The sequence below is a fragment of the Tachyglossus aculeatus genome, chromosome 3 (genome assembly GCF_015852505.1).
Source record: "Tachyglossus aculeatus isolate mTacAcu1 chromosome 3, mTacAcu1.pri, whole genome shotgun sequence".
NCBI lineage: Eukaryota > Metazoa > Chordata > Mammalia > Monotremata > Tachyglossidae > Tachyglossus > Tachyglossus aculeatus.
In genome coordinates, this window is record NC_052068.1 from 8,844,044 (window position 1) to 8,856,129 (window position 12,086).

General features: G+C 44.6%; 1 protein-coding gene across 1 annotated transcript in view; it reads left to right on the forward strand.

Moving 5' to 3' along the window:
* Nucleotides 1-12,086, forward strand: part of INPP5A (inositol polyphosphate-5-phosphatase A) — a 610,446-nt gene that overhangs the window by 381,407 nt on the left and 216,953 nt on the right. Inside the window, exon 8 of the mRNA XM_038744152.1 lies at nt 1,952-2,071. Within this exon, the coding sequence (XP_038600080.1) occupies nt 1,952-2,071 (120 nt within the window). The remainder of the gene's footprint in view (nt 1-1,951; nt 2,072-12,086) is intronic.

The window sequence follows — 12,086 nt, forward strand, 5'->3', positions numbered from 1 at the left end:
TTCCCAGGCCCATGCTCTCGCCACTGTGCCATGCTACTTCTCTAGAGTTAGAAGTGTTAGAATGCCGATTAAGAATGAGTCCCTGTCCCTTCTTTGTTTGATTGGAGCGCCTTGAGAACAAGGATTGTGTCTTCTAACTCTGTTTTATTCCTAGCATTAGCTCTGCCACCATTTTGCCAACTTTGTATAAGTTGAGAACTCCTCTTCTGATGCCGTTTCCTTACCATGCCTGGCTGAAGAAGGGGCTTCTGGGAGGCCTGCTGACTTAACAACTGGGCAGCCTCTCTTCTGCCCCTCAAGCTGTCTGTTGACAAACAGATCAGTTGATTCCCTCACTTACCTCCCAGCCATCAAAGAGAAATACTATTCCCTTTTTGTGGTTTGAACTAAAGATTTAGTTACGGAATAGACCAGAGTAGGCAGAAGTAAAGAATAGATCTTATCTTTCATGCATTCATTCATTCAGTTGTATTTATTGAGCGCTTACTGTGTGCAGAGCACTGTACTACGCGCTTGGTAAGTACAAATCGGCAACATATAGAGATGGTCCCCACCCAACAACAGGCTCACAGTCTAGAAGGGGGAGACAGACAACAAAACAAAAAATGTGGACAGGTGTCAAGTCGTCAGAATAAATAGAAATAAAGCTAGATGCACATCATTAACAAAATAAATAGAATAGTAAATATGTACAAGTAAAATAGAGCAATAAATCTGTACAAACATATACACGTGCTGTAGGGAGGGGAAGGAGGTATGTGGGGGTTTTGGGGAGGAGGAGAGGAAAAAGGGGGCTCAACAATCTTTCATTGGAAATGCTGCTCAAGTATTTTCAGTCATATAATAATAATAATTGTGGTATTTGTTAAGCGCTTACTGTGTGACAGGCACTGTACTAAGCGTTGGGGTGGATACAAGGAAATTGGATTAGACACAGCCCTGTCCCGCATGTGGCTCACAGTCTTAATCCCCATTTTAGAAATGAAGTAACTGAGGCACAGAGAACTGAAGTGACTTGCCCAAGACTGCACGGCAGACAAGTGGTAGAACTGGGATTAGAAACCATGGCCTTCTGACTCCCAGGCCCTGGCTATATCCACTATGTCATGCTGCTTCATTTCTGTTCTAACACCTAATTCCACTACATTATTTGGCTAGAACATGGTGGAAGATTGGTTGGGGGCACAGTTTCCATAACAGAGCTGTGAATTGTCCTGCATGCATTCGGGAATGCTTTTTTAGGGAAATAACATGATCGAGAAGTAGCATGGCCTAGTGAGAAAAGCGGGGGCCTGGAAATCAGAGGTTGTGGGTTCTATTCCCAACTCCACCACTTGTCTGCTGTGTGACCTTGGGGAAGTCACTTCACTTCTCTGTTCCTCAGTTTCCTCATCTATAAAATGGGGATTAAGACTGTGAGCCCCATGTGGGACAGGGACTGTGCCAACCCGCCCCAGCGCTTAGTACAATGCCTGGCACAGAATTAACACTTAACAAATGCCGTTATCATCATCATTTTTATTATTATCATCTCCGGGTACAGCGCCTTGAGAACAAGGATTGTGTCTTCTAACTCTGTTTTATTCCCAGCATTAGCTCTGCCACCATTTTGCCAACTTTGTATAAGTTGAGAACTCCTCTTCTGATGCCGTTTCCTAGTAAAATAAGCAGTGTATTCAAAGCTAAGTGTAAAAATTACTTCATCTGTAAAATGGTGATTTAGACTGTGAGCATGTGGGATTGGGACTGTGTCCAACCCGATTTGCTTGTATCCACCGCAGTGTTTAGTACACTGCCTGGCACATAGTAAACACTTAAATAGTATTACTATTATTAATAATAATAACAATAAAAGGAAGGGATGTGATGAGAAGGGAATCATGTGGTCTTTCCTTCGAACATTCTTTATTTTATGCATGTAAGCTTACTCTCTTTTCCCTTTCGGTTGCAGTGCCTTCGACTTGGTAAACATCCACCTTTTCCATGACGCTTCCAATTTAATTGCGTGGGAAACAAGTCCATCCGTCTACTCAGGAATACGACATAAGGCGCTTGGTTATGTACTCGATAGGTATGTATTCACCTCTACCATTCTCTTAGCCACTTCTAATTTTTTCCAACAGTTGGTGTAGGAAAATTAATGTTTTTGTGTTTTCCTCAGAGAGTCAAGCAATTACTAATCCCTCAGTGGTATTAATTAATTCATTCATTCAGTCTTATTTATTGAGCGCTTACTGTGTGCAGAACACTGTACTAAACACTTGGGAAGTACAAGTCGGCAACATATAGAGACGGTCCCTACCCATCAACGGGCTCATAGTCTAGAAGACTGTGAAGTGCTAATGGAGCACTTACTGTGTGCAGAGCACTGTGCTAAACACTTGGCAGAGTACAATGCAACAGAGTTGGTAAGCACATTCCCTGCCTTCATTAACAGTAATAATAATAATAATGGCATTTGTTAAGCGCTTAATATGTGCATAGCACTCTTCTAAGCACTGGGGGGGATACAAGGTGAACAGGTTGTCCCACGTGGGACTCACAGTCTTAATCCCCATTTTACAGATGAAGTAACTGAGGCTCAGAGAAGTTAAGTGACTTGCCCAAGGTCACACAGCAGACATGGGTGACCTTCAAGGGGCTTATGGTCTAGAAGTGGAAGCAGACGATGAAATAAATCATAGATCTGTATATAAATGGTCTGGGGCTGAGGGTGGGGTGAATATCAAGTGCTTAAAGAGTATAGATCCAAGGACCTAGATGAGGCAGAAAAGAGGGCTTAGCCATGGAAGGCTTCTTGGAGGAGATGTGCTTTCAGTAGGGCCTTGAAGTTGGCAACAGTTGTCTGTGGTGTGTGTAAAGGGAGGGCTATCCAGGCCAGAGGAAGATGTGTGCAAGGGGTCGCCAACGAAATAGAGGAGATTGAGGTAGAACGAGTGGGCTGCCACCAAAGTGAACTTTCCTTATCTTTTATGTTGTTTTTATGTTTTTATTGTATCGTCGTGTCTGTCACCAATCCCCACCCCGAACAGATTCTTGGATTGAGTTTAGTACGGTGCACTGCACGCAGTAAAGGCTCGGTAAATACTATTGATGGGTGAGTGTGTTTTGGAAGGCAGGGACTGTCTAATAGTTGTGGTGGTGTTTGTTGAGCACTTGCTGTGTGTGAAGGGCAAAAAAGAGTTTGGGTCAGTTTGTGGATGGAAGAGCTGAAACACATTAATGGAGGAACAGTTATTGAGAGAGTAGAGCATAACTCCAACTATTGAAATCAGTTAATCAGTGATATTTATTGGGTGCTTACTATGTACTAAGTGCTTGGGGGAGTACAGTAAGACAAAAATAGCAGACACAGTCCCTGTCCGTAGAAAGATTACATCTGCAGCATGGCATGGTGGTGAGAGCCCAGGCCTGGGGGTCATAAGGTCATGGGTTCTAATCCTGACTCTGTCACTTGTCTGCTGTGTGGCCGTGGGCAAGTCACTTCACTTCTCCGAGCCTCAGTTACCTCAGCTGTAAAATAATAATAATAATAATGGCATTTATTATGCACTTACTATGTGCAAAGCACTGTTCTAAGCTCTGGAAGTAAAATGGGGATGAAGAATGTGAGCCCCATGTGGGACATGGACTGTGTCCAATGGGATTTGCTTGTATCCACCCCAGCGCTTAGTACAGTGCCTGGCACATAGTAGTGCTTAACATACCATGATATTATCTGGAGGATTGAGTGGTTGTCAGGAGTGGGCTGCTTCTATCCTTCTCTCTAACCACCCTGCTGCAGTTGTGCATAAAAAGAACAATCAATCATTCGGTCGATCAGTGGAATATATCGAGTGCTTACTACGTGCTGAGCACTGTACTAAGTACTTGGGGAAGTAACTACAAGCCAATTGGTAGACAGTGGAAGTTGGTAGAACTGGTAGAACAGTGTGCAAGGGAAAACAGGTATCCAAATATGTAGGGTTAGGGGAAATGGTAGAGTATAAGGCTGTGGACGTAAGTAATAATAATAATAATTGTGGTATTTGTTATGGGCTTACTATGTGCCAGGCACTGTTCTAAATGCTGGGGAAGATACAAGTTAATCAGGTTGGACGCAGCCCATATCCCGCATGGGACTCCCTGTTTAAGTAGGAGGGAGAACAGGAGAAATAAGGCCCAGAGAAGTCAAGTGACTTGCCCAGGGTTGCACAACAAGGAATAGGCAGAGCCAGGATTAGGCAGCATGGCCTAGTGGCAAGAGCATGGGGTTCTAATCCTGGCTCCGCTGTTTGTCAGCTTTGTGACTTTGGGCAAGCACTCCACTTCTCAGTGCCTCAATTACCTCATCTGTAAAATGGAGATTAAGACTGTGAGCCCCACGTAGGATGACCTTTCATTCATTCATTCATTCAATTGTATTTATTGAGCGCTTACTGTGTGTAGAGCACTGTACTAAGCACTTGGGAAGTACAAGTTGGCAACATATAGAGACGGTCCCTACCCAACAGTGGGCTCATAGTCTAGAAGGGGGAGACAGACAACAAAACAAAACATATTAACAAAATAAAATAAATAGAATAAATATGTACAAATAAAAAAATAGAGTAATAAATAAGTACAAACATATATACGTATATACAGGTGCTGTGGGGAGGGGAAGGAGGTAAGGTGGTAAGGTAAGGTAAACTAAGACCTGATTACCTTGTATCTACCTCAGCACTTAGAACAGTGCTGGCACGTAGTAAACACTTTTTTAAAAAATGGCATTTATTAAGCGCTTACTATGTGCAAAGCACTGTTCTAAGCACTGGAGAGGTTACAGGGTGATCAGGTTGTCCCACGTCAGGGTCACAGTCTTAATCCCCATTTTACAGATGAGGTAACTGAGGCACAGAGAAGTTAAGTGACTTGCCCGAAGTCATACAACTGACAACTGGCGGAGCTGAGATTTGGACCCGTGACCTCTCATTCCAAAGCCCATGCTCTTTCCACTGAGCCACGCTTCTTCTTTCCACTGAGCCACTTAACAAATGCCATCATTATTATTACTATTATTAACCCAAGTCCTCTGACTCTCAGGTCCTTGCTCTTTGTTTCTTGAGTGCTTACTGTGTGCAGTGCATTGTACTAAGCTCTTGGGCGAGTACTGTATAACAGAGTTGGTAGACATTCATTCAGGCCTTCCCAGACTGAGCCCCTTCCTTCCTCTCCCCCTCATCCCCCTCTCCATCCCCCCCACCTTACCTCCTTCCCTTCCCCACAGCACCTGTATATATGTATATATGTTTGTACATATTTATTACTCTATTTATTTATTTATTTTACTTGTACATATCTATTCTATTTATCTTATTTTGTTAGTATGTTTGGTTTTGTTCTCTGTCTCCCCCTTTTAGACGGTGAGCCCACTGTTGGGTAGGGATTGTCTCTATATGTTGCCAACTTGTAATTCCCAAGTGCTTAGTACAGTGCTGTACACACAGTAAGTGCTCAATAAATATGATTGATTGATTGATTCATTCATTCAATCGTATTTATTGAGTGCTTACTGTGTGCAGAGCACTGTACTAAGCACTGCTCCTTGCCCACAAGGAGCTTAGAGTTAGAGGCATCCCTTGTCTGGGCAGCCTGGTGTAGTGGATAGAGCACGGGCTTGGGATTCAGAAGGTCATGGGTTCTAATCCTGGCTCCACCACCTGTCTGCTTTGTGACCTTGGGTAAGTCATTTCACTTCTCCATGCCTTAGTTGCCTCATCTGTAAAATGGGGATTAAGTCTGTGAGCCCCATGCAGGACAGGGACTACATCCAACCCAATTTGCTTGTATCCACCCCAGCGCTTAGCCAAGTGCCTGGCACATAGTAGGTGCTTAACTTTAGTATTATAATTCCTGTTGGTACCTGACTTCACTCCCTACGTGCTTCTGTTCTCCATCCGAGGACAAGCTTTCCATTGTATAAAAAGCGCCTGTTTCCCTCTTATGCTCTCTGTTTCCCTGCCCATTAGGTATATTCAGAGTTTCTGTTTGAACACCTGCTTATTTTTGTCCTTTGGCTCACCTTTATCTGATTCTTGTTACCAGACCACAGGCCCAAGGCAGAAAACGTTTTTGCTCCTTTCTACTTGTTCCTAATGATGGCCCTGATTCAAAATTCCATCTACTTGTGTTGACTTTCTGGTCCCCCTTCCCTTCCCAGTAGCAGTTTTCAATCAGTGGTAATAGTAATAATAATAATTATGGTATTGGTTAAGCACTTACTATGTGCCAGGTACTGTACTAAGAGCTGGGGTGAACACAAGCAAATCGGGTTAGACACAGTCCCTGCCTCAAGTGGGGCTCACAGCCTCAGTCCCCATTTTACACACGAGGGAACTGAGGCACAGAGAAGTAAGGTGACTTACTCAAGGTCACACAGCAGACAAGTGGCAGAGCTGGGATTAGAACCCATGACCTTCTAACTCCCAGGCCAGTGTTCTATCCATGGAGTGTGGAGAAGTGTACCAGACGCTTGGAAGAGCCCAGAGACAATTGGTAGATTAGGATACCTGCCCTCAAGGAGTTTAAGATCTTAGTTTTGCATTTCACAGTAACTGTCAAGTAGCTTTGCTGCCTCTACCCCAAACTAAATCCAGCAGTTCTTCCTCCTTTGGGGCCATCAGTCGACCTCAAGTGACCCCTAGAGCAACTGAGCCCTACAGCACAGCAGGAAGAGAGACATTAAAAAAGTCTTTCCACATTACAGTTTCAAACCTTAAGGGCCCTTCGTGGGAGAGTTGTGGATCACTCAGTGGTATTTATTCATTCATTCAGTCGGTCGTATTTATTGAGTGCTTACTTTGTGCAAGGCACTGGACTAAGCTCTTGGGAGAGTACAATACCACAATAAACAAACATCCCCTGCCCGCAACAAGCTTAGTCTCGAGGCGAGGAGACTGATGGCAATACAAATAAATAAATTAAAGATCTGTACACTTGACGGCATAAGAGAGCAGCGTGGCTCAGTGGAAAGAGTATGGGCTTGGGAGTCAGAGGTCATGGGTTCTAATCCCAGCTCCGCCACTTGTCTGTGGTGTGACTTTGGGCAAGTCACTTTACTTCTCTGTGCCTGTTACCTCACCAGTAAAATGGGGATTAAGACTGTGAGCCCCACGTGGGACAACCTAATCACCTTGTATCCCTCCAGCGCTTAGAACAGTACTTTGTTCATAGTAAGTGCTTAACAAATACCATCATCATTATTATTATTCCTCCTTCTAATCTGTGAGCCCATTGTTGGGTAGGGACCGTCTCTATATGTTGCCAACTTGTACTTTCCAAGTGCTTAGTACAGTGTTCTGCACACAGTAAGTGCTCAATAAATACAACAATGAATGGATGAATGAATAAGACAAGATATAAGTGCTGTGGGGCTGGGAGGGAGGAAGAGCAAAGGGAGCAAGTCAGGGTGACACAGAAGGGAGTGGGAGAAGAGGAAAGAAGGGGGCTTAGTCTGGGAAGGGCTCTTGGAGGAGATATGCCTTCAATAAGGCTTTGCAGTCAGGCAGAGTAATTGTCGGATTAGAGAAGGGAGGGCATTCCAGGTTATAGGCAGTTGTGGTAAACCCTTAAATCAATCCATCAGTCAATCAATCCATGGTATTTATTGAGCACTTTCCGTGTGCGGTGTACTGGGTACTAAGCACTTGGGAGAGTAATAATAATAATAGTAATGATGGCTTTTGTTAAGCGCTTACTGTGTGGCAGGCACTGTTCTAAGCGCTGGGGTAGATATAAGTAATCAGGTTGTCGCATGTGGGGCTCACAGTCTTAATCAATAAATACGATTGAATGAATCCCCATTTTACAGATGAGGGAACTGAGGCTCAGAGAAGCTAAGTGACTTGTCCAAAGTCACACAGCTGATAAGTTGGAATTAGAACCCACGACCTCTGACTCCCAAGCCCATGCTTTTTCCACTAAGCCATGCTGCTCCTCTTAAGTACAGTATAAGTGAGTTGGTAGACATGTCCCCGGCCCACAGTGAGCTTACAGTCTAGAGACATGTTAACAAATACCATTGAAGGAAAAAAAAGCAGGCTAAGAGTGAAAGATAGGACAAAAATATAGGAGACAAGGAAGAAGGTAATAATAATAATAATAATAATAATAATAATAATGATGTTGGTATTTGTTAAGCACTTACTATGTGCCGAACACTGTTCTAAGCACTGGGGTAGATACAAGGTAATCAGGTTGTCCCACATGAGGCTCACAGTCTTCATACCCATTTTACAGATGAGGGAACTGAGGCACATGGAAGTTAGGGGACTTGCCCAAGGTCACAGAGCTGACAAGTGGCAGAGCCGGGATTAGAACCCGTGACCTCTGACTCCTAAGCCCGGGCTCTTTCTGTTAAGCCACGCTGCTTAAAAACGTAAGGGTCACCAGTGTTCCAGGTTCCCTGAGGCTCAGGCCAAAGGTCCTTGACGTTGGCCGTGACCCTCTCGATGTTCTCAATTTTTTTTATTTTTTATTTTTATGGTATTTCTTAAGCACTTTTTATGTGCCAGGCACTTTACTAAGCAGTAGCGTAGGTATATATTTATCAGGTTGGACACAGTCCACGGTTGAGAAGATCACCTGCTGAGGCTGCTGTTTGAGTGGTTCCGGGGATGGCACTGGGGCTGATGGGAGTCCTGGTGTGCCAAGGTGGGGGGGCGTCTTCCTGGTTGGACCCCCTGGAGACCTGAGCGGCTCATCCTGGTGCCGTTGTTGGAGCCCCCTTCGGCATTCTTAGCGAAGTGGATAGAGCACAGTCGTGGGGTCTAATTCTGGCTCTGCCACTTGTCTGCTGTGTGACCTTGGGCAAGTCATTTCGCTCCTCTGGTCCTCAGTTCCCTCATCTGTAAAATGGGAATTGAGACTGTGAGCCCCAAGTGGGACAGAGACTGTATCCAACCCGATTTGCTTGTACCCACTCCAACGCTTAGTACAGTGCCTGGCCCATAATAAGCTCTTAAGAAATATATTATTATCGTTATTATTATTATTTAGATATCCCTCTAGGCAGAGCAGGGTCAGGCCTAATTGGCATCCAAAAGAGGAGAAGCCTGTTTTTTTATTGAGTTACCAATGTCACCATCCCTTCTTAAATCAATCAATCATTCAATCAGAGATATTTAATAGTAATAATAATATGGTATTTTTTAAGTGCTTACTGTGTGCCAGGCACTGTACTAAGCACTGGGGTAGATACAAGTCAGTCAGGTTGTACACAGTCCCTGTCCCACACAGGGCTCACAGTCTTAATTCCCATTTTACAGATGAGGGCAATGAGGTACAGAGAAGTGAAGTCACTTGCCCAAGGTCACACGGTAGACAAGTGGTGGAGCCGGGATTAGAACCCAGGCCCTTCTGACTCCTAGGCCCATGCTCTATTCACTTGGCCATGCTGTTTCTCTGTTGAGTGCTTACTGTGTGCAGAACACTGGACGAGGAACATGGGAGAGTACAATAAAACAAAATTATCAGTCATATTCCCTTCCCATAACATAAAGGATCAAATGTGCGGTTTCACCCTGCAACCCTGAGTGTTTCTCTTATGTACCTTTCTGTGAATCAACATCTGGGGGCAAAGTGGACCTGATTTTCCTTTTTAATTGATGAAAGTGATTTATGGAAATACATTCATTTGCACTTCATTCATCACCACGTAAGTGCTTGCTTGGGAGAGAAAGAAGTTAGAATAGAAATGCTTAATTAGGTGTGGGCTATGTATAGCTTGCTCTCCTTTGGGTTTGTAGAGGGCGGCCTTGGCTAAAATTTTTGTTGGTGGATATGTCAGTGGACTGGCAAACCTGGAGCATCCCCTCATTCAAATGCCCTGAAAACATCACCTTCTGCTTCAGAGGACCACCTTTTCATTTTCAGCGTGGGGGGCAAGTGTTGAGGGGTTGGGGAATTGGGATGGGACTCTGAGGTTCATGGGAGAAAGAGAGAAGGGATAGGGAGACATGAGGAGGAAAGAGGAAGAGAGGAATGAAGAGAAAGCAGTGAGGAGAAGGGGAAGGAAGAGAGAGATGGGAAGGGAGAGAGAAAAGTAAGGAGGAAAGAGGGATAATAATAATAATGATGGTACTTGTTAAGCACTTACTATGTGCAAAGCACTGTAGCACTGTTCTAAGCGCTGGGGAGGTTACAAGGTGATCAGGTTGTCCCACGGGGGGCTCACAGTTTTAATCCCCATTTTACAGATGAGGTAACTGAGACCCAGAGAAGTGAAGTAACATGCCCAAAGTCACACAGCTGACAGTTGGCAGAGCCGGGATTTGAACTCATGACCTCTGACTCCAAAGCCCGTGCTCTTTCCACTGAGCCATGGTCAGTGGAAGAGAGAAAAGAAGAGAGAGAAGGGAAAAGGAGCAGTGAGGAGGAAAAAGGAAGGGAGAGAGAAAAGTGAGGAGGAAAAAGGAAGAAGGGAAAAGGAGCAGTGAGGAGGAAAGAGGAAGATGGGAAGGAAGAGAGGAGGGAAAATGAGAAGTGAGGAGAAAAGAGGAAGAGGGGAAGGAAGAGAGAGAGTGAGGAGGAAAGTGGAAGAGGGGAAGGAAGAGAGAAGGAGAAAAGAGAAAAAAGGAGGTAAAGGAAGGGGGAAGAGAGAGGAAGGGGAAGGAGGAAGGGAAGAAGGTTAGGAAGAGAGAGCGAAGAAAAGGGAGAATAGAGGAATCAGGAGGCAGAGGCGGTAAAAATGTGCTCCCTTGTACTGTTTCTCCTTCTCAACTGTCTCTCTCACCCTCTCTGGTCACCGGGCCTAGCACATAAGATTCCTCTAGCCACAGCCCTATGAGAAAGAGCCTTCCTCAGTCAATCAGTCAATCAATGGTAATTTACTGAATGCTGACTGTGTGTGCAGAGCTCTGTATTAAGCACTTGGGAGAGTACTGTCCAGTAGACTTGGTAGACAGGATTCCGGGGAAGGGGAGGAGGGAGGAAGTGGTGTCACCTCTAGTGTCCTTGAGGTGGTGACAAACATCAATCAATCAGTGATATTTATTGAGTGCTTACTGTGTGCAGAGCACTGTACTAAGCTCTTGGGAGAGTACAATGTAGCAGAGTTGGTAGACAGGTTCCCTGTCCACAGCCAGCTTACAGTCTGGAGGGGGAGACAGACATTGATAGAAATAAATTATGGATATGTACGAACTTAAGTGCTATAGGGCTGGGGGAGGGTTGAATAAAGGGTGCAAAGGGCAAGAGCAATCCAGAAGGCAGTGGGAGAAGATGTAATGAGAACCTAGTCAGGGAAGGCCTCTTGGAGGAGAGGTATCTTTATTAAGGCTTTGAAGGTGAGGAGAATGATCATCTGTGGGATATGAAGAGGAAGGTTGTTCCAGGTCAGAAGCAGGATGTGGGTCATGGGGCACGCACAGAGAAGCAGCATGGCTCAGTGGAAAGACCCGGGCTTTGGAGTCAGTGGTCTTGGGTTCAAATTCCGGCTCTGCCAATTGTCAGCTGTGTGACTTTGGGCAAGTCACTTAACTTCTCTGGGCTTCGGTTACCTCATCTGTAAAATAAGGATTGACTGTGAGCCCTCTGTGGGACAGCCTGATCACCTTTTAACCTCCCCGGTGCTTAGAACAGTGCTTTGCACATAGTAAGCACTTAATAAATGCCAACATTATTATTATTATTATGGGGCCACCCAAACACTGTGTGGCTTTTGGGTTTTGGGTTTTGGCCTCTCCGGCGTTTGATTCTAATGTGATCAGGAACCCACTCTAGACCTGTTCAGGGCTAACTCCGATGTTCTCCGGGCTCTCCTCGTGGATCCAGGAAATGGGAATTATATTCATTTCATTCATTCATTCATTCAAAGGTATTTATTGAGCGCTTAATAAAATAATAATAATGATGGTACATATATCTGTGAGCCCCACGTGGGACAACTTGATCACCTTGTATCTCCCCCCCACCAGCACTTAGAACAGAGTAAGCACATAGCACATAGTATGCTTGTCTTCACCCCAGCGCTTAGTACAGTGCCCGGCACATAGTAAGCGCTTAACAAATGCCATTATTATGATGATGATGATGATTATTATTATTATTATTATTATTTGTTAAGC